General features: G+C 36.2%; 1 protein-coding gene across 6 annotated transcripts in view; it reads right to left on the bottom strand.

Annotated features, from left to right (window-relative positions):
- RBM33 (RNA binding motif protein 33) overlaps positions 1–26,222 on the bottom strand; it is a 93,974-nt gene that overhangs the window by 46,143 nt on the left and 21,609 nt on the right. For 5 of the 6 annotated variants that reach the window (XM_085227015.1, XM_085227016.1, XM_085227014.1 and 2 more), the window contains exons 7-10: positions 22,675–22,846; positions 18,304–18,509; positions 16,183–16,483; positions 10,688–10,746 (exon numbers count right to left, since the gene is read on the bottom strand). In XM_085227015.1, coding sequence (XP_085083141.1) covers positions 10,688–10,746; positions 16,183–16,483; positions 18,304–18,509; positions 22,675–22,846 — 738 coding nt within the window. The remainder of the gene's footprint in view (positions 1–10,687; positions 10,747–16,182; positions 16,484–18,303; positions 18,510–22,674; positions 22,847–26,222) is intronic. The other variant, XM_085227017.1, reaches the window with a different exon arrangement.

Raw genomic sequence — 26,222 nt, 5'->3', positions numbered from 1 at the left:
CCCTTTCTCATCATTATCAGATTAATTATTCAGTGTTACTATTTTTGATTTAGCATCATTATTATTGATAATTTAGTATGTACTTTCTGCAATATGCTCTTTTGTGTGAGCCAAAAAAAAAAAAAAATACATTAATGATCAAGCAATGAAAGCAATGTACTGAAATGCAGATTTTTCTTAAGCTATCAAAGTAATTTTGTGCCAGACTTCTCGATTCTTCAGGAATGCAAGTGCTCATTTCTACCATTTAGTTTATCCTAGCATCATTTTGCTTCATAAAGTTTTATGCATCTTTTTTTTGCAAATGCAAGAACTTAGATCTCAATGAAAGCTACACTGGAAATGGGGTTCTGTGTGGATTTCTTAAGAGACACAATCACAGACATTCTAAAAATACTTCAAAGCACATAATCACCCTGTGAAGTACTACTGACAGGTATTTTATTGTCTTAAATCTTCAATTTTGTAAAGTTGATCCTGACAATAAAAAAGTCTATCCACACTTTCTCCCCATCGTGCTATGATTTACAATACTTCAAATTGACTTTTTATACAATTTTCCATGCACATTACACAACTTCTTCTTTTACTTCCATTATTCAATTAACTCGCATGTTATCAATCACTTTTGGAAAAAAAAATGCAATGCAAACTTGTCTACAATTCATTAGAGCTGTGAATAGCTCATTGAACATGACTCTCACGCTGAGGCAATCCTACCTTCTGAAAGAACATGAGATAAGGTTACTTTAATCCTTCCAAAGAACTGCACTATTTTGCTTTCCTTTTATCCCTTTAAATATCCTTCCTAGTTAAGAAATTAACATTCTCTCTCATACAATTCTTACACAAATTGTACTTTTACTTTTCTGCATCTCTTGTTAATTACATGATGTTATCTCTAATAATCTATTCATGAAGCACAGATAACTTTGGTTACCAATAAAAGGGAAAACTTAGCATAAATTGCTTAGCACAAAGTTAATCTTATAAAGCAAGGAATAAAGAGGATCTAAGAGCTATTATATGACTTATCAGCTTCTCTAAAAGGGTCACTCCACTTTTTTTTCCACGAGACTAATTAAATACCTTAACAATGTCATTGAAACTTCATGAATCTTTCAATAAATTACACCCTGCCTCTACAACATGTTTTCATTTATTAATCTCACTTAAAATGCAAAGAACTAAGAGAAGCCCATTGACAGTTAAGCAGGGCCACTCAGTTAATTCTTCTTATATGGTTTAAATGCAAAGAATAATGACCACTATAACCTATGACAATTAAAACTATAGCCATCTGTCACAAGATGTTAATCCTCTTATTTCAACAGCTACTAGACTTTTTGAAAAGCCTTCCTAAAATGCCTACCTTCCAGTGCTAGGAACTGACTTTTCATCCTCTTGTGTAAGAAACCCTCCTCCATGCATCTTTAATATAGTTTAAAATTCTTCAAGTAGAAACTTACAGTATAATTATACAATCTGTAGTTTTATACACACAAGTTTCAAAGTATTTTGACCTACAGAGCATAGTATACAGAAAATAAATGATTCAGTGAAATTTAAGAATGAAACAACTGCTAGTTCTTGTACATGGACAGCACAGATTCTAATGTTAAGGTAAACTCAGTTTGAAAAAGAACAGTTTGATTACTTCTGTAAACCATCCCAAAATTAATTTTTAATATTAAAATGTGCCATGTAACTTGAACAAGCTTCTCTTCGACACTGCACAGTTCCAGGAGATAAGAAAGTCCATTGGGACACTGAAGTACAAGTGATCTTAAAACAGGATTTTCATACAAAATCTGTATGGAAAATCACAGTGCTTAAGGCTTCAACATAGAATCCAACCATCATGGGAAACAAGTCCAAGGAAGGAGGAAGACACAAATTGCTTGTTGTTTAGGCCAGCTCACAATCAAGAAACTAAAGGATACGGTCAACAAAGAAGCAGGATGGTTAACTCGTTCTTTAGCATGTTGCGATCAACCCAAACAGTTCAGGAGACTAAATTAAACTCCCTGCATATGAAGAGTAAATTCCTTTCCAGTAAGTTTTGGTGCACCTCCCCTAACACATCAAGCGCAGACTTGCTCATGTTGCAAATGGAGGTAAAAATGCTCAGAATTTCAGTGTGTTTTTATAAAGACACCACACAGTGGAAGAGTCCGGAAAGAACAAATGGATAGGTCACTCAGTAGATAGGCTTCCTGGACTCTCATCTTCTCTATTACTATGGTATGGAAGTCACAAAATGAAAATCACCTGAACAAGTAGTCCCACTCACAAATAATTCTCAGAAGATGCTCCAAAAAGAAATGCAGGCACAGGAAAGATACCGTTGACAGAATCCCAGCTTTGGCTTTAAATTCTAAAGCACTGATGTGCAGAAGAACCAAACTCCCATCCACTCCTTTTGTATGGATGAAGAAAGAGTGTCTACAGCAAAGAGACATAGGTGCTAGAAACAGTATGAAGTTGTAGCAGGCTGCACTGCTTGAGGGTAGAGAAAAATCAAAGCTCAGAGTACAAAGTTAAGTGATTTTTTTCAACTGATGTTTAAAAGTAACTCATTTGAGAGCTTCAGTTTCTCTTTAGTTTATAGCCCTCTCCAAGGGTCTGGTGTAGAAGAACATGTAACCACTCTTTACAGTCCTAACTTTTAAAAATAAAGTACAAAATAGAAACATCACAGAACACATAAGGAAAGAAAAGAAGAGCGCAACAGACATTAGTGCCAGGATGATGCTCACGAAAAAGAAAGATGTTTATAACTATTTCACCTTGAGGCAATAAAAATAATCTTCCATATTTCTGAGCTGAAAGCTAGCTTATCTAACAGGAATAGATAAATTCCAAGAAGCATGGTAGGTTTTGGACCTCTTCAGCTTTCACAACTACTGGCATAAAACACCTACAAAATGAATAACTTATTCTGAGACTAAGGAATATCACATGGAAGTATTGTTAGAGTTTATTGACCTGATGTATTTCGGTGACCTGCACATCACTAATGATTAGAAGCAAAACTCAAGAGGCCAGTATTGCATTAGATGATGGATATCAAACTCAGAATTTCTACATGACATTCTAAGCTTGACAGTGCAGTTAAGAGTGAGATTAACACATTGTTTTGAAACTAAAAGATCTGGCCTGGGCAGTGAAGCTTCCTCATCCCCTTTCAACTAAAAGGGCTCAGATTACCCTACATCAAAAAAGAAAGAAAGAAACAAGACAGCTTTACAGAAAATATCATAATTTCAGCAAACTTAGACTTCGATTTGTGGCATTTCAGATCTGATTATTTAGATGTTAAGCTACAACATTGCTTATCTATAATTCTGTATAGAAATTGCATTTTAGGGATGCTTTACACATCTCTAATGTTGAAAAAACACTGATGAGAGGACTTTACACACCCAGCTATTCATGTACTTGCAGGTTCTGCTCACATGTTGAAGATAAAGGCCTGAAAATATTTTTTTTCTTGTGCATGGCACAGTCAACATGTATTACTCTGTTAAATTAACTCATTTTCCTGAAATTAGTAGTACATCTTTGTACTATATCATTAATGAAGCATTTTTTCCATTCACATGCTAAAGTAAATGGCAAGACCTGAAAGAATAGAAGGTAAAAAAAAAAAAGTTTATTGATAAGACTTCTTTTTTTAATTATAATGACAAATATACCAGAGTTTACCTCAAAAGGACACTTCTCAGCACAGTAAGAAAACCGTACTATCATCTAGGACTATATTTTAACAAACACACTTGAGCTCTACATTCAGTATTTAAGCACTAGATTAGTCTTACTGCACTGTAGTAAGAAGTCAATTGTATGTTGTAATTGAATTTCTTTGTAAGAGAAATCTTGACATCTGCAAAACAGTCTTTAACAGTGCCTAATTAATGGCTATGAAACTATGCCCTTAATATGTGTTTGTGTGTGCTTCAATAACAAATTTTGCTTTGCTTATAATGCTTAACAAGTCCAAACTCCATTCATACAAATAAATCAAAACCGATGTATCTGTACGTATATAAATATGTACATGCAAATATTTGTATAAGTCTAAACACAAATACAAAACAATTAAAAATATTATTTATATACTTTTATATGTAAACTGAAACTTTTCAAATGTTCAGGTGACTGAGCATGGCACAAGCTGCCCAGAGAGTTCGTAGTTTCCTGTTTTAAGATATTCAAAAGCCATCTGGACACAGTTCTGGACAAGCAGCTGAAGGTGCTCCTGCTGCAGTAGGGGGGTCGACAAGCCGACATCCAGGTTCCTTCCAGCCTCAACTACTCTCTGGTTCTCTGCTTAGCAGGTACTAAGGCTGAGACTGAACTGTAGAAAATCTACTGTCATGAATACAAAAAAAAAAAGTTTAATTCTGCAACTCTGATTTCCTTGGTAGTCTTACACTGCAATTAGTTAAATGGCAAAAGCTATGAAAAATTAAGTGCACAAGTTTTCTGTTTGATTTTCATATCTAAAGAGTATGTGCACACTGGAACTAGCATAACAAGTTAAAGGGTTACTGCATTTACAGACCATCTATTTCCCTCAAATTTAATAGCTGTTACCATCATGTTTAGCTGCTGCTGCTCCCCCTGCAGATGGGAATTCATTGATATGATTAAATTTGATGGTATGATAATGTATGGTAATCGTGATTAATCAGAAGCCCACTAGCAAATGGAGGATGTTGGGTATTATGTCACCTGCATTTTAAACTGCATTCCCTTTATGCCAGCCTGACAATATTTGACAGCTGGAGGGTTCTCATGCTGCATCTGCTTGCTACTACTTATAGATCTGATAAGAGAAAATGCTCATCATTCCTTCACTACCTTAAGTGCTGTAATTATAGAGGTTTGCAATCAAGTTGTGAAAACAGCAAGTGTTCAAAAGGAAAGCTTTTTGCTAGCTGCTAAACAAGCTCTGTCTCACATCTGCAAGGGCTATAAATCTGAAAGAAATGTAATTTGATGCAGCAGTCTCATTCAAACATGATTTGCATGAAATGCTGTATAAAGCACTATCCAAGAAATGTCAATCAACACCACCTGATACCATGTATCCTGTTAAATGAAAACAAAATGCTTTCTACACTACCTGTGATCTGCTCTTGCTACATAGTAATAGACTGAAAATTTCATTTACTGTTAGTCATTATATTAAAGCCATAACTAAAGCAGGGTAATTGTGAGAAAGTAGGAGAACCGTTTTCACGAGTGGCTTTTTATTTCCATTAACAGTTTTATCTCCAACATGCATAGTGTTGTAAACACACACTGGTTACTTACTGCAAATCATTACTTCCTAAATATCAGTTTAAAAGTACTGCCAGTACTGAGATGCACAACCATTTAAAAATTGTCCTCACCATGAGCACCGGGCAATACACAGCAAGGCTTCTGCAACAGTTGCTAAAACTCTTATTTAGGAGTAATAATCCATGACCAAATTAGGAATTTTGGAAAAAAAATTAGCTTCCTAGATACATTTTCCACAACAAACATGAAACACTACTGCAAGGAGTTTTGCTTCCAAAAGCACTGTAGATTTCTTCTTGCACAGACTAGAAGGGGCATTTATGCAAAGATACACTCACAGGCCAAGGTACATTGTGAAATCCATTATACTGACCAGGTTGGCTAACAGTGTTACAGGCAGATACAGTCAGCTCAAGAGCTAATTTACAAAATAAAAAAGTAGATCATATTCTAACATCTCTCTTACAAATCAAATAACATTAATACTTCTTGGCTAAAATAAATTCTACAAGCAAATGGCAAAAATTAAGTACAGTGATCAATGACAGCAAAAAAAAAGCTGGGCACTGCATCTCTCACAGATTAAAACAAAGAAATATTTTCTAGGTATCTGAATTTCAAACAACTTCAAAGCTGAAAATTTGCCAAACTGAAGATTTCAGCTTTGGCAAAAAAAAGCTAACCAATTCTCTGCTCCAGCAGCCATTTTCAACAATGACATACTGGAGATGAAAACTCAGTGAAAATGTAAACAATGTTTACTAAGGTTTCTGCAGTTTAACAAAAAAAGATATTCAGGTGTTCTTTTGGGATGAGGACCATTTTGAAATAAAATTCTAAGGCAAATTCCAACAGCAAATCATGTAAAAAAAAAAAATCCTCTTGGAAAGTAAAAAGACTCATATGTAGAATATTCACTAGGGCCTGAGGACAGCTGCTCTACTAAGGTCTTATTTTTATATTGAATAAGACAATTTATACATCGTACAATTCAATTTTTTTTTAGATTTGAATTCAACAGTTATTTGAAAGGCATCTAGAGCACTAAACGGTGACCTATCAAAGAAGAAAAGCTTTGTGCATCTCAAAAGCCCTCCTGGCATAAGTCAGCCAGCAGACAACAGTGCAGCTTCATTTTTTGCTTCATGTCACTTCAGACTATTCCTAGTTCTAGCTCTGAAACTCAAATGGATCACCACAGCTAGGGTAAGGAGGATAAGAACTGCAGCTGAATAGGTTTTCATCCAACTTCCCTGAAAATTCTCCTTGCAAAAAGCACACAGTTCCCAGGCTCTGCTCTCTCTGCAGTGGTTTCAGATAACAAATGGCATCAGAGATAGAACTGAAATAGCCCAACCTGAAGACGCCGTTCCTCTCTTCTGCCTCAAGCATTGCGAGGCAGGTTCTCCACAAGGCCCTCTTCACATCAAACATCCTACACCCAAATTTGGATGCCAGGGATCCCCACCCAGTATCCAACTGAAGAATTTTGTCAATGGAAACATTCTCCCTCGGTCACACACTATCCCAAAATTGGCATGATGACACTTGGTCCATTTTTATATGTCCTTAAAAAACTGCACACAAATGACAAGTGAAAATCCTTTTGGTGTTAAGTTAAATACAACTAAGTAATATTTGAAGGAAAAGTCTTCAGGCATATCTAACATTCCAATTTCTTGGAATATTTCAAACTAGAATGTGCTGGTGAAAGCACATAAGAGATGAAAAGAATTGGACCATCATCTAAGCTCCTGAGAACTGCCATTCATAAGCAAATGATTTTGTTAGTTTCATACTAAGTAAGGATCTGGCCTCTGTAAGTCAGTTAGCAGCAACCTACATATAGAGTGCTTAAAGCTCCTCCTCCATTTTTTTATATATATATATTTTTTTAAACTTCATTATATCTTGCTCTTCTTAACAGAAAACAGCAACTGAAGAAAAAATTATCCTAGATAAATAACCACCACCAGTCAGAAACAACAAGTGTTACACAAGAGGGATAACAAAGTCCCACACCTGGATTGGAACACCCATAAGAACTACCAAGTTGGTCAGAAAAATGTGAAAAACTCAGGAGATCCATGCAACAGTTTATGAGTAAAACTTCCACAATTTTCTTTCCAACAGATTAGTCCCCAAACATTGTTACTTGAGAAACAGTGACCGGGACAGGAAGCCAGAGAAAGGCATTTTACTGCTTTAAATAGAAGGCAGATGATATCTAAAGCAACACCGCCACAAGGACTCAGCTGAAGATGTTAGCTTAATCTCCTCTTTAAACAGCTTAAAGAAAACACTGCGTTGGCACTTGCACAGTTCCAGGTTAATTCAAATACCTGGTGAAACATTGACATCAACTACAGCTGAAGTCTGAATTACTACTAAATGCAGCCATCTGATGAGAGCTCGTTCACATGAGCATAGAAGCCTCTGCAGAACTCAAGTCTTTAACTTCCAAGTCAGCACAACTTTACCACATTTCTCAGCTACTAACGTGTCTCATATCTACTATTTATTCAGTCCTACTTAGTAAATTACAGCTTTCAAATTTTGTTAAGACTAAGTCACCTTGAATCATTATAGAGTAAGAAATGACAACTTCCTTATTTGAGTCGAAATTACTTTAAATGTTCAAATAAGTTCAAAACACAGCTGGATTAATTCCATCCTGTCATTTCTAGTACTTCCTCTCTAAGCACAAGGAGTTAAGCTTTAGGTAAAAAATAATTCAACAATATGCTTTACCCTGAAATATTAAAATCTAGATTGAGGGCTGTGAATTCAGTGAATTTAATCTGTCCCACATCCAAGAAAACTCAGTTCTGATCAACATTACCCAATTTAGTACTACATTATTTCTTACAGTTTAGAACTGAAACCAATATGCTAACATGTTCATTACAACTTCGTTCATTCTTCAATTACATTTGTCTGCAAGAGGTTTTAAGAATTAACCATTACATGGTTACAAGTCACTCCATTAGCCCTAAATTAGTAACACCTGGTTTCCAATGGATTTATGACTTGCAACTGAGTAGTAATTGCTCTGATTGAAGCTGCTCTCACAACAGGAGCACACAAGGGCTCTCTGGGCAAGACTTTCCAAGTCTCCACGAGATGAGACAGGAACTCAGAGGCAACCTTTCTTTCAGATAAGGCATCAGTCACTTGTAGGTCTCTCCCCTACATTTTCACTTCTGCTACATTCAACCAAACAAAACACTCAGTTCAAAGTCTGGAGAAAGACGACCAAAAATATTTTTAACTCCAGAGTTTTTAGAAGCAGAGCAACCAGCAGACTGTTTGACTACTATCTTAAGATCAGGTGATCCCAAAACAAGAGTCAATCCAAGTGCTTACATACCCAAAGACTCCTTTTATAATGAGAAAAAGCGTGAATATACTGCAGTCTGGAATACTACTTTGATCTTTTTCAAATGGCTTGTCAGCAAAGTTGTCTAACCATTGCTATACTGTTACGAGTCAACATCTCCACATAAACAAGTGAATTATAACAACACAGCAGCATTTGACGTGTAACAAAGCAAGGAAAGGTAGTTCTGCAAGATAAAACATTCAAGTCAAAGTAAATTTGCGCTCAGCTCAAGAACAAACGTACTACATTTAATAAAACAAACATCAAATGTACACAGTGACACTTAATTCCTAATCCTAACTGATCACCTATGCAAAATTGATAAAGTACTTCATAAGGGAAGAACATATACCCGTTTTACAAATCACTGAGTCACGGAGAGATTAAGCACCTTTCTCACAGCCACAGAGCAGGTTACTAGCTGAAGGGGAAAAAAAAACACTCAGGGCAGTCAAATCTCAGTACTGGATCCTACAGTTAAAGCGTTCTTTCTTCTAATAAAAGCAGATTACATCGACTCTTTGCTAGTACAATGCTTACATAAAATGGCAGCAAGTAATCACTATTTTTCTTCAGGCAAAAGGAACAGTCCTACTAAAAATGTTCACTGACTTTATTCCATTCTGGAAAAATGCGTGCACACAAGATTAGCTAGGTTGGAGTACTTGTCAACTTGCAAAAACAAAAGTAAACAGAATTAAAATCTAATTTCACAGTCAATTGAAAAAAAATTAATTTCCAATTTTTCTACACTGATGTAAACATACTTCAAAGATGTCAATTACAATGCCTTTACAGATATTCCTTGTCCTTTAATTTCTTTTTAATACTAAATTGTGTTTATTGACACAAGCAAGTTAATGTCAAAGGAAACCACGGGGAAGATACTTCTAAAATGTTAATAAGGTTTCTGCTTAAAACTACAGGCTGTTGAAGGGAACTTCCTCTTCAAACCACAATATTTCTGAACAGTAGGCTACTTCCAGTTAAAACACTGACACTGAAATTATGTAATGGATTAAGTTGATGAAACTGCAGTTTTACTATATAAGTTTTATAGAGGAAATGTGATAATTTGAAAACTCAGCCACTCTACGAAGTATGAACAACAGTTACTCACGTAGGTGTCTAAAAAAATACTCTGCATCAAAAGCAACCTAGTATGTGCACAGCAATCAAAAGTCACAGCAGGTTTCCAGAATCTGCTTTTTTCAAATCCATCTGATCTCTGTGCAAGCATTTCACTGTGCAGTACCACACTACAGACATTAACAAAGAACAATTTTTTGTGTGTTTAGGAAACGATGTGTCATTAGCTAAAAATATTTAAGGCAATACTGTGCTATGTATATATATGTAATTTTTTTCTTATCTTGATACTCTACAAACCACTTGAATTAAAACTTGACAACAAGAACCATGAAATATCAATTAAAAATGACCTAGAAGGGTGTTTTTCTTCATTCATAAAAAAAGTAAATATGATCATCATGAAGTAGTTAGGTATCTTGTTTGTTTTGGAAGGTAGAAACATACAAGAACACAAGCCCATTCTCTTTTCCAATATAATAATTTGAAGGCACTTAAATGTCTGAAGTAATGATAAAATGCAATTTTCTTGGTTTTTAAAATAAAGAAAATTACACTGCTTGTTAGGCTTTCCGATGTTTTTCAAACAGCCTTTTATTATATCAAATAAAGTAAGGATTCTATTTATACAGAAAGACTCAAGTAATAAAATAAAGCCCGTATTCCTTAAGATAAGATGCATTCATGCCTCTCCCACTGGAGAGATTGGTTCAACAATTTTACAGTTAAACAGAATTAATTCTACTCTCAAAAATCCATTGACCTTAAGCTTTTAACAAACATTTTCAACTGCAGAGTGTATTGTCAATATTTACAAATCCTTAAAATTATATTTCACTAGAACAGCCTTTATTTGCTATATTAATATTTCTTTGCAAATGTATGCTTATCCATATCAAAGAAGAAGAAACAGCTGCTACTCACAGGAAATCTCTGGGGTCCTACAGCAGGTCTTGGCTGGGCTGGAACTGGCAGCAAGGGCACTGAAACAAGAAGCACCTTTTAACATCATTTGTTTCACCTAACAGTTGTTGCTGTTATTTCCAAAAGTGGTACCAATAAGAAGCCATGATTAAAATCTGCTACATTTACCCTCACATGTCACAGTTCCTACAATTAAATTCAAGCAACCATTCCCTCTCCTACTACATGCAACAGGGCAATTAGGATTCTCCTAGTTCATTTACATAACTTAATTCTGCATTTTCCAGAATTAGATTGCTTCTTGTTTCAGGGAAGAAAAAAAACAGAGTAAGTATTCAGCCAAAGATGTCTCTCAGACAAAGCTGACACAGACTCTGAACAATAAATCCATGTTTCAAATAGAAGGACACATGATTAATTCACTTTCTCCACTTAATGTCCCTCTTTTCCTACATATCTCTCAGTGTCACCACCTACTCCCACAGCAAATACAGGCATTAGAAAAATCTACCTGGCATAAATAACTGTTCATGGGAGGGTAAAATGAGGCAGGCAGGCAGCAGCAATTAACAGTAAGCAAAAACTACTTCATCTGGCTTTCCCACTGTAATGGTGAATGCAAGTAAAATCAGTTTGTGTAGTCACAGAACTGGCGATACCAGAAGAAAGACTTCTGCTTCATAAAGAGACACCAACAATTAAAAGATGCTCTTCTTGAAAAGTAACTTCTCCAGAGCTAGGATTTCAGGGAGTCTAACACAGACCATACAATACCATTTCAATAAACTGATCCCAAAAAATATGACCCAAAACGACCAAATTATGGCATAACACAAAAAAGTAGATCCCACTACTGTGGGATCACCATGGAGACTGAATCTTTGTTGGAATCTGTAGCACAAAGTATAATGATATATTTTCCTTTTTTCATTGTAGATTCCCCTTCCTACCTTCTTTTGGACTGTAAAAATCATTAAAAGTAAGTATATATCAGTGCTAGACAAAAGACGTACAGAAGTTAATATAAAGCATCAATCAAACAGTACTGAATGTATTTGCTCACTTACTAAAAACTATGAATAAGGTTATTTTCTCACACAAAGTACTGATGGTGTAGACAACTTTATAACACTGAACTAGCTGCATTCAGCAACACATTTAGCTAAAATGCCTCAAGAATTCATTTTTCCTCAGTAAAACAGGCACAGGAGCTAGTGCACCAGGACCTGTTTTTAGTGCCATATTTATGTCTGGCTTCCATCCACTTCTAAGTACTTATGGTTTTCTGGTTCGTGGACTGACAGGCTATACTAAGCACGTGGGTCCTTCAGCTCTGAAGGACTAGGTGCAAACTTTGCATCAGGTTCCAGGAGAGGATTAGTCCAATGGTTTCATCTTGGCTTCTAATGAAGATCTGCCAATTTCATACAATCATCACCACTCAAAAAAATTGACAGCAAGCTCTTGACAGACCTAGAACTAAAATAGCTCAGGTCAGAGCAGCACTGAGGGGAAAAAAAAAAAAAAAAAAAAAAAATCACAGGAGGTGGTAAATGCAAATGAGTGTCATCTGTACAGGCGACTCAGGTCTATTTTGGTATCCTGCCTCTGACAGGAGCATATAGATATATCTGTTCCCTTAAACAAATGAATTTAATACTCCTGAAAGACAGTTCAAACTCAGTGCCCTTCCAGTACCCAGTCACTTGCTGAAGCAGCAAAGAATTTTCAAATAAAGATTCATTTTCCCTACATTAAATCTTCCACGGGTTCGAAAGGTTTGAAAGTTGTGTGTCAAACACAGTATTATGTTGCTAGATGCTATTTTAAGAGAATTCATTTGTCTTCGGCAGTAAATTTCAAGGCTTTATCTATGAAGATGAAGAAGCCATTCCCATACTGATAATTTATGAGAATAATAATGTAATTTTTCCCAAAACACCAAACAGCTTTCAAAAAGGTAAATGGCATGAAAATTCACTGAGCTGCCACAAGCTGTTCATTAGTAGCTCCTGTCAATTTTGGCAGCACTACAGTACCCTTGAAATAGTTATTTGTGATATAAATATTAAGGAAAAAAACCATTCAGTACTAAAGTCACAGGCTGAATCAGTATTTCACCGTACATCTATTTCCACTATGTGATCGTCTGGTATTTGTGAATTGATCGTACTCAAATTTGGACACACACTCAGCCAAAAATTTCTTCTAACAAGTCAGAAAGAATTTACAGAATAGGACACAAAAGAAAAAATTATGACAAGCAATCAACAGCAAGACATGGGATTCAAATGCCACAAAAGATACTATTTGTTAGCATTCAATTGTATCTGCAATAGACACTCACTAAAGGTTTTTGACAGACTCAGCCTTTCTTAATCATTTATGAAGCTTCAAAGACCAAAAAAATACTAGAAATTTCTTTGAGAAAACTGGCTTGACACAAAGTAACTGCTGGTTGGTTTTCTTGTTTTCTGAACTGAGATTGAAGATTTGCTTCTGGAACAAAGAAATAAGCCAGTAATGGGATATTTCAGGAGTGCTTCAACTCACTCCGGCTAAAGCTGATGGCTACAAGAAATCTGAAATGATATTTTCTTTAAATAAAACTGTCACGACAATTTACAGATTTTAATCTATTTTAGAAAATACTGATATAGTGAACACATTTCAAGATGAGAAGCCAAAAAATTATTAAGAAAGAATACTTCTATGGCTTGCAAGTAAGAACACATATCCTTGGTGTGACAATTTAAGTGTATATTCATAACATAAAATTAGAGAAGAAAAAAATGCCAGTCCATGTGAAGAAACAACAGCACACTTAAAACTAACAGAACCTAAGTGTACCTACCATGCACTTCCAGACATGGCATTTTGGCTTCTAGGCATCACACCTTAAACAACAGAACCCAAATAAAGTTTGCATTGACTGCACTCTCTGATAAGTAAAAAAGCCTCACGTTTGGAAATGGATTCAGTTGAGAACGGGCTGGATATCATCAAGAACATGAAATGAATCTCATCTCTTTCATAGTTCCTGTTACCTCAAAACGAATGCTGCTGCATGTCAAACATGCTTGTGCTGTCAGCTACCACTCTCTCCCTGCTGAGGCCTCAAGCTGGCGTACTAAAACTCTTGCTCAGTTTTAAGAGGAAATTTAGAACAGTTATCCCTACATTGGAATTTCTATTTGCTATTTACCTACAGTGATTGCTTAAAAATTCATCTTACTATGCAAATTCCACTGAATAATTTAGAATTATGCTAATTTTCTCTAGAGAATACATATGATATCCTACATATTTTCCTTAGGTGTGCAAATGTATACTTTCATGCAACATAACTCTACTAGTACATACTGAGATGGCCACTGTTCACAGCCACTGCAGAAAGCTAACTGCTCACTAATAAACAGATTTAAACCACTAGAATTTCTACAGTTACATTTAATAGTATGCTGCACATCTATCAACAAAAACATTCAATAATCTTTAGTAAAATGGGTGGCACAAAGTGATTTCATATGAACCAGCTGCCATCAACACATATAGCAAAGACCTTACTCACTGACATGCAGGTGTTCTACTATTTGAAAATCAACCATTCTGGAGCTGCTCATTCAGAGGATGACTGGTCTTACCAGCCAAGAAATGAACGTGCACACAAAGTCTGGAAGTTCTAAAAAGAACAGAATAAGGCTATGCTCAAGACAAAGGCAGACCCCAAGCATGCCCAAGTGCCACAGGCACTGTGGTTGGCTGAGATAACTGCCATAACAATGACAGACAAGACTCAGACAAAAGAGATGACGTACACTAGTATACCTCTGACATTAGGCAAAAGTAAAAATCCCCAGTAACCATTACTGGGTAATGTAATGTAAAAGTAAGCATTAGAAGGAAACCTGTTCACACAGCTACATAAGATGTATGGACTGTTTCAGAGGGAGAACAGAGTGGCATCTAGAATTGTCTAAAATCTATTTTTGTTTCTCACAAAACAAGAACTGTTGCTTCGGAAATGTTAGTAAAATTCGCAGAAAGCATACATCCAAGACTCAAGGACTTCTCAAACTGCTTCCAGATAATCTGCCCTGATACCTAATTTCACGAGAACAAGATTTTATTAGAAAGGAAAAAATGAAATAATCTTTGTGGAGCAGCTACTGTGCAGCCAACTGCGAGAAGTCTAACAGGTTTCTAACAGCTGGCAATATCCGACCCTGCCAAATTCCTGCCTTCCTTTGGACAAACAAATGAAGCAAAGGTAACACAGGCTTGGAGATCTGCTAATTTGAGGAAGAAAAAAGACAAACCGCCAAAACCAGAATACCTAAAGGTAGATACACCCACATACATCTTTTGTTTGTTCTGTCTAGACTCAATCACAAATCAGCCTTTTCTTTACCCTCTTGAGGATAATGCTTTCCAAAGGCAGCAATATTAACAGTTCTGCTTGCTGAGAGCTGCCCTAAACGGTGTAGCCCAAAGGGTGTTTGTGTCAAGTGGCAGAAAAAGTGTGCTTCTAGTCCACTTCTACACTATCAATCAAATAATCATAAATGTAGCACTGAATGAAAATTGAACACATACACATTGTTATATGAGGACTACAGCTTGTACCTTTCACACAGCAATTACACAATTATAGTTCAAAGACTACCTTCATGTAATTATTTTACAAAGACAGGTTGAGGGAGCTGGGCTTGTTCAGCCTGGAGAAGAGAAGGCTACAAGGAGACCTCACTGCAGCCTTCCAGTATTTAAAAGGGAACTGTAAAAAAGCAGGAGAATCAACTATTTACTTGGGTAGATAGTGACAGGACAAAAGGTTTTAAGCTCAAGGAGGGAAGGTTCAGATTGGATGCCAGGGGAAGTTCTATACCAAAAGAGGTGAGGTGCTGGCACAGGCTGCCCAGAGAGGCTGTGTATGCTTTGTCTCTGAAGGTGTTCAATACCAGGTTGGATGGGGCCCTGGGCAGCCTGGTCTAGTGCCAGATCTGGAGGTTGGTGGCCCTGCCTAGGACAAGGGTGATCCTTAGGTTTTCCTTCCAACCCAACTTATTCATTGATTCTATATATTCTAACTAAAATAGGTGGGTGGTCATTCTGTGAATCCTTGGCTGAACTTAGAATGATATAGGGAATTCTAAACTGCAGTATATACCTGGTACTGAAGACCAACATCTGCTACTTTTAAAACACATTCTCTTTACAGTTTTATTGCTCTTTGAAGGCTTTGGAGAAGCAAAGGTGATGAAGTGGAAATGGATTTACTAATCCCTGCTAACCACAGTCCAACAGCAGACATAAATCACTGTATTTTCTTTCTTTTGTACAATTTCCATTTTCACATCACCTTAATGTTACAAAATATTTAAGGAAAAAAAATCAGCCTGGAGCATATTTACATGAAGTGCTAAACAAATATGGTTGCATCCCCAGCAAAGAACAATGAGTTACACACTAATGAATGTGTTCAGAAAGCTCACCTTGTACAGGCGTCACTACTGTTCCCTTGAAATGTGGATTTATGTGTATATTCTTCGGTTGCTGAGGTGTCACTGGTGGTGGAGTCATCATTATTCTAGGTGTTTCTATCTGAGGGGGCATATGTAGCCCTGGAGGAGGAGAAGAATGATGCTGATGCTGTAAAGGAAGCAGAGATTGTAACTGTTGCTGCTGCTGCTGTTGTTGTTGCTGCTGTTGCTGCTGTTGTTGTTGCTGCTGCTGGTGCTGGAACAGACTCCTAACAGGTTGCTGGTGTGTTGGAATTAACCTCTGTGAATGAGTCTAAAGTCAGACAAAAGAACAAAGTCAATAGGCTTTAAAGTTCATATAACCTGACATAAACCAGCACAAAATTAAGACACCTCTGGAGAACACAACTAAGGCCAAATATGAATGGAAAAACTTCTTTCCCATAGCATCAAATCAAATGGAACTCTAAAGAACCATTAGCACAGGAAAGCAAAGGAAGAGACATTAGCACAAAGAAGTAAACAGCAAAGAGCAAGAAAAAATTCACAAGTGAACAGCAGTGCTGTCCAGGATGTGCACACAGAGAACATTATAAGAATGCATTCGTTCTTTTTTTTTTGTTGTTGTTGCTGTTTTTCTGTTTTTCTTTAAACAGTGAAATTTCCTAATTTCATAGGTTAGGCTTTGCATATGTCACTGGAAACTGCCATCAGCTGCATTAGGACGTTTGTGATGAGTTCCAATAACAAAGCAAATCCACTAATTTTTGCCTAATGTACAAGAGCCTGAGAAGACAGAACTAACAGCTGGAAGAAAACTCAAAATAGAAATTAAACAGACTCCTGAGGTATCAGTGCACTCTGTCTGTTCATACTGTTTGAAAGAAAAAATGTTCACCTGCTTCAAAGATACATTTCAAAACAAAAACAAGTCTCTTATTCAAACATGAATAGCCAATTTTCATTATTTTTTTTTTTAAATAACAAAAACCAAGTCTCTCCTTCAGAGACACTCTTTCTTCTGCTTCTGAATTCACTGATACTACAAGTCAGCTCTAAACCAGAACTTTAAAATCACAATGCAAAAAGAATCAAGCCCACAACCCTTTCGTAACAAAGATATGTCACATCTGTTTCTTCCAGCAGTCATGAACGTCAAGCAAGGCAGCCACAAGGAATGCACAAGATATTTCGACTAGCACAGAAATGTTTACAACATTTAAGATCAGAATAAGTAGCAAAGAGTGCAGCAGTACAGAAAAAAATGATTCCATCTTCACGGTTTTAAAAATGCAATACATTCCTCTGGCAGGGCTTTCAATCCACCAAGTCCTGCTACAGAACAATACCTACAGTTACTGCTGTTGGAAAAAATTCTCATTGTTTAATACAAATGACCTCATCCTGCAAAGGCATACACTGAGTTTGTTCTACAATTCAGTTTCCAGTACACCATAACAGTTAAAAAAGTAAGCCTGGGATACCCCTTGATCCTACACATTGCTTTTCTGGATGGAAAAAGTAACATCATCTAGTTTGTGATACAAAGTACAAGCAGAAAAATAACAGTAATAAAGTTAAATTTCAATTGAAATCCTAAGGAATTAATTTGTCTAGGAGTGATTATTTTGTTTCTATTTGATTCCACAGTAGAATGGTGGAAATACAAATCAAATTTTATAAACTGCAAAGTATGACCAGAAAAAAGAAAAAAAAAAAAAGAAAAAAAAAACAGTTCCACAAAAAACCCTGAGTTATTTTATATTTATTTTTACTAAGTTTCTATTTGTAACACAGGACTGAACACGTCCCCATACTGCACCTATCTCAGAGGAATTATCTTATTCCTCCATGCTCAATCAGGTCTCTACTGCCTTGCCTGTTTGTATTTGAGTCAAAATTTGATTTTCATCTGCAAGCATAGAGATTCCTCAAGGCTGGTAACAGGATTAACCCCATGCTTTTACAATCATCACATTATTCAAAGCTTGTTTGGTCTAACAGTACACCGAAGGAGTAAGAAGTGTACATTGGAATATATATTCCACCTTCATAAAGACATGTGATTTAGAGTGCCTTCTCTCCATCATTTCCTGAAAGCATGTCCAAAGAATACTAAGGATTAAAAGGTACCATTGTCGATGGTGTGTTTGGCAGCAGTACAGGTCTGTGATCCTTCATTCTTCCCCTATCATTGTCTCTCCTTTGTTCTCCCATTCCATGGCACATAATTGAGCCTCCTCTTCGCCCTCCTCTCCTTGAGCCGTATCGCCCCTGTTTAAGCTGCCTTTCCCTTTCTTCAAATTCAAGTAATGCTGCTTTGGCTTCTGCAGAAAGTTCTGTTAAAAAAGAGAGATGGGAAAAAAAATTAACCTCAAGCTGAAAGCACAGAAAATACCTGGGAAAAAAAAAAAACCAACAATGCTAGAACCATAGAAACATCCCTGAAACTAAGAATTTGCAGGCACTTTGATCTCTTCCAAGTGACATGTTAACATTTCATTAATGACACCTTCAACAGGAAAAAAGCACACACACTTGTTTCTGTTGCACAGGCAAAGAACTGGCAGGTGACTGAAACAAAACATGAACAAAAAGGTTTGTTTTTCCTCTCAGTTATCTGCAGAAACGCCAGGCAGCACAATGAAAGCCCAACAATCTTTACTGTCAAGGATATGTTGAGCCTTCCATAAAAAGAGATTCAATCCAAAGAACGTTTTGTACATGGGCATATTCCAAAGAAGGACACTGTTGTCAGTGAGGTGCATCGCTGCTTTATAAAACTACTTACGTATATTTGATGCAGCTGAAGAACCAGCAGCACTTCCCAAGTTCCACTTAGAGCACACTTCAAATTGAGTGTTCAGCTCAAGTCTGATACAGCCACTGATAAGTGATACATACCCAACCCACATCACAAGCAAACACCAGAGAACAGATGGTACTCAATGAAGACTCAAACTTGGCTGAAAACTGAAACAATGCTGATAAAATTAAGAAAATTATGCAGTAACAGGGCTAGGTAATCAAATTACTTGGATATGTAGAGAAAGTTTACAATAGAATCACCAAACGCCATGACACCTCCAGTAGTGTGCACTTGAGGTATCCATTATTTAAAAGGGAAAAACTTAAACCCAAGCAGGCAGCTGAGCATTTCACAAAGTGCCAGTGAGAGCCTTCACTTCCACATTTAACAGAGGAAAATTAAATCAGTCTACATCCAGACTGGATGTGGCTCAGGGGTCTAGTAGCTGCTGACTTTGCCTGTGGCAGGAAAGGTGAAATTATATGATCTTTGAGGTCCTTTTCAACCCAGGTCATTCTATGATTCTGTGATTCTACAAGAAATGCACTCCTGACCAAAAGATAAAACAAAACAAAACATCTTTTGAATTCACATGAATGGCAATTAGAGCAAGACTTCCATCTTTCCATTTTTAAGAATTCTCCTCTTAGAGGAGGCCAGGCACAGATCTGTTTCCAGGATAAAAACAGCTACTTGTTAATACTACAAAATACAAAGATGAGAATAAAAACATTTCACATCTGACAGCACTCTTAAGTTCAGCTGAAGACATTAATACGATGCTAACATTTCTTGCAAGTGTAACAGCCAAAGCTACTTAACCCACCACCTTAAACATCTTTGTAAGTAATCTCAGTTGGTTTTTGAAATTGAGGATTGACAGAAGGGCACAGAAGATTGAGAACAGCATATTCCCACCGACTCAGCCGTTCTTACTGAGCTACAGATACCACCCATACAGTGCACCTGCAAAGGCTGCCATTTCACATGCCCCAGTTTTCAGAGGTATTCAACACCTACAGAAAACAGGGGCTCTTTGATTCTTAAAAGAAAAGTTTAGAACTTGTTGACTGTCCCAGAATGCAGCAAAATGACAGTCTAAAATCCCAGTACCTGCCATAACGTTTCCTATGCCGTTTCTGCATGCTGGCAATGAGACACGTTTCTCTTAATTTATAGTCACACCAGATATTCTTATGAAATGGCACGTCTGCCCTAGTACCTGCCTCAGGAGATCAGCAGAGTCCAAGACAATAAGGTTTCTTCAGGAAAAAATCTCATACCATGCCTAGACAAGGGGAAACGAATCACAGTCCCTCTAGTCTTTTTACAGTGTGCATACACATTATGGATTACTGAGGAAAATTTAGATAACTATCCTCTTATACAATGCAATCAAAAGCATTAGATGCATCTAAAACAATCACTTTAGCCACTGTTGCTGTCAGAGGTAGCAAAAGAAGGCAGAAAAAAAACTGGAAAAAAACAGAGCTCTCACTTCAAGCCTCTTTCCTTGCCTGAAATCTCAACTGTAACTTAGCACGGTGAACACAAACTGATCAGAACACAGAAGTAGTTCCTCAAACAATAACAACTGTTACCAGTTTGCAAAAAAGTCTGTTTCTTCTGTTTGCTTTTAATGTTTTAGTTTGGTGATGTTAAGGTTTTTTCCTTCATATTCCCTTGGGGGCAAGCAGATCCAATGCAAAATGGCAGTTCCAACTCAGCAAAGAGTTCATCGCATGCACTAAATGTTATATATTCCTCACCAAAGATAATAAAAAAGATTCAGCATTTCTAGAAATAAATGGTCTACCCATTCTACAATCTCTCTGTTCAAACTCTTCAAAACAATTACTTACTTTACACCTTGGATAAGCTAATATTTAGGAGAGATTCCAGCTACATTTATGAGAACACTCTATTTTTACATGGTTTGACCAGCACACCCATACTCTGATCTTGACTGTGCAGTCTCTCACATGCATGCAGTTAATGCAGTGAATCAGCAATTATTTTTCTAGTGTCTCTAAGTGTCAAGATTAATTTCAATATCCCTAGTAATAAAATGGTTTCAAATGACATCTTTAATCAGCAAGAAAGAAAGCACTCCTCCAATAGAGACAAACTGTCACAAAAGGTCACCAAAATGTGACAGGATGAAAATTACGTTTGTAACTTCAACTGAAATGTTAATTTCTCTGTAAGTGTTTTCTCAACTATGTTCAGATTTTAAAGTAAGAAGATGAGGTTCTACAACAAAGTTTCTTTTCAAAACCAGCAGTGTCTATAGCGTTGCTTTATAATCTCACATGCAAGGAAAAAGCATTTCTTGAGGACTTTATACTATGTGATCAGTTATTTGGTCCTTTATCAACAAATTGACACAAGTATGAATAGAAGCCATTTCACAACAGCAGGATTGTATTTTGTCCAAAAACCAGGTTAAACAAGCTGTTTATAAATTCACCTGCATTTGCATCACCTTCTCCTTTTAAGTCAGAGCTGCATCCTAAATTACCCACAGACGCAAGTCTAATTCTAAGCACTATTCTTCTAATGTTCAAGCTCTAGTAGAGGTTGTCTTCTCACTGGCTAGTCTCTTTTTTATGCTTACAGAGTAAAACTACAGATATGAAAGTGCATGCAACTGTAAGGTACTTCACAATTATGTACTGAGATTCAGCCATTCCAATGCGCTCTTATTTTTAAGAGAACCAGTTCTGTAAAGTCACCAGCACCTTTTTTACAAATAAGATAAACTGTCTTATGGTTGAAAATACATTTGGAATGCAGCACAGCCAAAATGCCCCTTTTCCACATAGATTACTTTTGTGTGAACTCCTCTAGAGGGTTCTTCCAGTCCTGTTTTCATTATGATCAACACTTGATTATGAAAACAGTGCAAGAGGATGGCTTTTAATATACACCTTGCCCAAAATCATAAGCAATCGTGCTACAAACAATGAATGAGAAAGGTATTAATTAAAAAAAAAAAATTGTATACTCCTGTCTCCCTCACAGCACACAGTGTCTCAGAAAGCCTCAAAAAACACAAGTCAATTTTATTCTATTTACAGACTGAAACAGGGCAGCTGTATGAAAGTTGCTTATCTACTGTTTCTTCTGAACAATGATAAATTCATAAACCTGAAAAGAGAAGACGGGGGTTCCATATTTTTCTAGCACCCAAAATAGGTTTGGGGATCAGCAAGTTATAATTTCTCCAGGCCAATCCAGCAGTGGGAACACAACAGGTTCACAACATGTTCTTGAGAGGGAAAAAAGTAAGCATAACAGCTATTTCACAGCAGAACACAGGCAACAAAGTCTGTGTTATACAGTGAAAATCTTCCTCAAGGAATTCCTTAAAATGTATTCCACGACAATAAGCAGTAAAACAAAGACCAGGCAGCCACCACTTGAGAACAGAAGGGCTTTTGAAGACATCGCAAAAGTGTCAAAGAAAAGACACTGTGCTCACGTTCAAAATGCTGTAAGCTTAAACATTACCACCAAGGAGACAGACACAGCACACACTAAAAATGACTTTGGACAACCTGGATAGAGGCCAGTCTAAGTTAGAAGGCGGCCATTCTATCTTTCACCATCAAAGCAGCTGTCAAAAGTTCTATAAAGCCTAAAGTTTCTTTTATTATAGCTCTTCAAAATGGTCCATTGCCACAGAATCTCACCCAAAGTTTCTGGAATGTTTCTCCTTTCTCTTGTCACATCTGAGAGTCTAATTATCGTTCCTTCTTTCCGTTCAGTTTTGAAACGTAATCTTCCAGACTCTTCATCATCATCTTCCTCTTCATCAGATTCCTCTTTTGTTTCTTCTTGAAGTTCCAGAGATTCAATAGCTGCCTGAATCACAAAATAGAGATGATAATGCAAACTGAAAATCTACTTTCTTGATATCAGTGAGACTCAGAAGAAAAAGCTTCCTTTAAAAGGTTTGTTGCCAGTATATATTACAAAAAACTCAATGAACATTAAGAATTTAGCAATTAAAAAACTCAGAAACACAAGATATAATCAATTATATAGTAATATCTACCAATAAAACGTACTGTGCTGCAATGCTGTAAGAGATATGGAATCTCCAATAAAAACCATCATCAGATTGCTAACTGCTTTTGAACACACATACTCCACCTCTAACTGACTAAGAGGCAATCCTGGGATACAACTAGATTCAAGTAACACAAACACTCATTTTTTATTTTTTATTTTAAATTTCTTAACAACTACATCGTATAAAAAAAGTACAGATAACCTCACATTTCTCAGCTTCACTCCCCTAGGTATGTATAATTGTATTTGTCTTTATTTTTTTCTACTTTGAATATTTCTGATATTTAATTCGTTGGGAAGAGAATGGATTAAATGATCGCATAACATTTAAATATACTAAATTTGTATATTGGAATGCTGCTCCCTTGTCCTCATTTACTTGCCAATTCTCTCTGTAACAGAGAACATTTATTTAGATGAAAATGTCCCAATTGAAAATGGATTTCTCACTTTCAAATTAAAATATGTAAATAAACGTCATTTCCTGCACTGGCAAGATAAAATTAATGCTTAGAATGTTACACAAGTTATATTTAATTTCTGGAATTGAAAATTAAAAATCTTCTAATGTAATATGATTTTCCATAAATTATTTGGTTACTATAGTTGGCTATTTTTCGTAGAAGCCTACTTACTCATTTATTAGAGACTGCATATGCAATTTAATTCTTTGTGAAGTCACTAAATACATCAAAACTTTTACATTGCTTAGACAGCTCAAAAGTGAGTGAAATATAACATGCAAGAAATGGTTTAATCTTCTAATTAACCAGATTGGTGCAGTAATTTATATGAAAAAGGCAAAAGGTGTCAGTCAGGCAGACAGATACTAAGTCAAACATCAAAAAAGGAATTAATAGCAGAATAGTGCAAAAGATTGCCAATTTCATCACCCAGGAGCCCGCTTTTATATAAAAAAAAAATCACAAGAAAAGATAGGATCTGGCAAGACATCTTCAACTTGTACAAGATTGCACAATGTAAGAACTTAAGCTCAAAGCTTCACCAGCTTTGGTCTCGTGTGTTTAGTTACTGGGCTTTATTGAGTTACTGATCCCATCTCATTTCAGATTGTTGTTTATCCAATCTAAGCACATATTCAAGCATTGTACTTCCTGACTTTGTAGAAATTCTTCAAGGTAAAGCTAACCAAACAGTCTAAGTTTACAAAAAGCTCTAAGCCATATATTTTTAGAGATATTTATTTTACACACACACTTATCATATCAAACAATAAAATTATAAACAAAAGACAGGATGGCAGGCAAAGGAAGTCCTTCAAGACTGAAAGAAATGCAAGCCTCAAAAACCCAATTTGAGAACAACTGTCTGATTAACATATCCACATAAAATCAGAGCACCTCAGAGGAAAGGCAATTGAAACTGTTGGAACAAAGGAGGCACGTTAGCAAGAAAAAAATGTTAACGTAGTTTAATAAAAACAAGGAACAGAAACAAGAAAGCTAGAAATTTTCTGATTTAGCAGAGGGTTGTTAGGGTATGGTTAGGTTGTGGTTGGACTGGATGATCTTGAAGGTCTTTTCCAACCTTGGTGATTCTGTGATTCTTCCAAAAGAGGGACTTCCAAGAAAGAAAGGCATAGCACAATACTTCCACCAAATCTTCCACAAGAAAGATTAGAAATGAAAAGAATCTTTTATGAATTTGCTGGCCTCTGGTAGCCCCTGCTTATCTGCTAACACTGAGCAGCAACTGCTCAATCCTAAGGGATCAAGGAATAACAGAGCAGTTAAGAGGACATTACACTGATTCCAAGGACACCTCCAAATGGAAAATGAGACTATAAGACAAACCTCAGAATTTCTAAGTATTTTTTGAAAAATATTTACAATTTGACTGTTCTGATTTGCAGTTTTTTTTATCATTTTCTTCCAGGCTGATAAGCAGTATGTTGAAACTGTCTTGAAAGCAAAAGTATAACACTAGAGTTCTAGCTAAGCATAGAATGAATGCTCTCCCAATAAATGTTGGCTTTTTTTTTCCTTTTAAGTCTCTATTTTATAGAAAGAAAACAAGTATGCAGCATTTCTTTTTGAAATATTTTCCATTTAAGTCTAACTTTTTTTATGAGCATAACTCAAGACATGGTTTAAAAAGTATGCAATGAGAAACCTCCATCAGTGACTTCACAGGAGATTGGTTCCAATATTAAAGTGACAATGGAATTATGAATTCTAATTCATTTTTTATGAATATTTTGTAGAAATAATTAGGGATATCATTCTTCTGAAAATATTTGGAACACAGTAACTCATGTTACTGACAGTTTTACTACATCTATTTGCTGCTGAAACACCTAGGCAGTAAGTTTTCCTTTCCATCTAGTGAAGGCAAAACACTCTCTGAAGCACTGCTACAGTTTCCAAGGAAGCTCCACAGTGTTGCTACATTTCAAAATCCCAGTTCTAGGCACCAACTCAAATTAAATATCAAGTGAGAAAGTATGCCTCAAAGCAGTTCTAGCCTGGCACTCCTTCCCACTCAAGTACCACTCCAACAGGTCTCTCACTTCTCTGTTTCATCAGTCTCCCCCATCAAGTTTCAGTCCTTCAACCAGTGAGATTTTCTCTTGACTTACAAATTCTTCATGCAATACAGTAAGGTGTTCTATTTGTTTGGGAGCTTTTTTTGGTCGAGATTTTGTTCTTTTCTTTAAATGTGGAAATTCTTAAGATACAGCACTGCAAAGCACTTCTATCAAGCTCTCTTCATTAATGAGATGCCAATTTTCAAAAATAACACTATTTAATTGTACTTTATTTAATACAGCCCCAGTCTTGCGCTCTATCTTCTACAGGAGAGATGCCAACGATTACTCGTTTGCAAGCTGTGGATGTTATCAGATTTAGTGAGTACTGTACATTACATAACATTCAAATAATAAAAATATTTGTAGTTAAAGACGTGCATCTATATCATGCACAGAAGTGCATACTCTGTCTCTCTCTCCTTGTGGTATACTCTTTGGGAGAATCCAATTGGTAGCCTCATACAAAAGTAAACAAAACACATCTGGAATGGAAAAAAAAATAAAAAGATAGTACTATCTTGGAAATAAAAAAAGCTGTAGCGATCTGCAAGGCATGAAAATCAAGTCAATATAGATCAAATACATAAAGATGCAGACAAAACATTTGCATTCCAT

This window comes from Meleagris gallopavo, chromosome 6 (assembly GCF_905368555.1).
Source record: "Meleagris gallopavo chromosome 6, MGAL_WU_HG_1.1, whole genome shotgun sequence".
Taxonomy (NCBI): domain Eukaryota; kingdom Metazoa; phylum Chordata; class Aves; order Galliformes; family Phasianidae; genus Meleagris; species Meleagris gallopavo.
The sequence above is the reverse complement of the archived record's forward strand: the minus strand, read 5'-3'. Positions and strand labels throughout refer to the sequence as shown.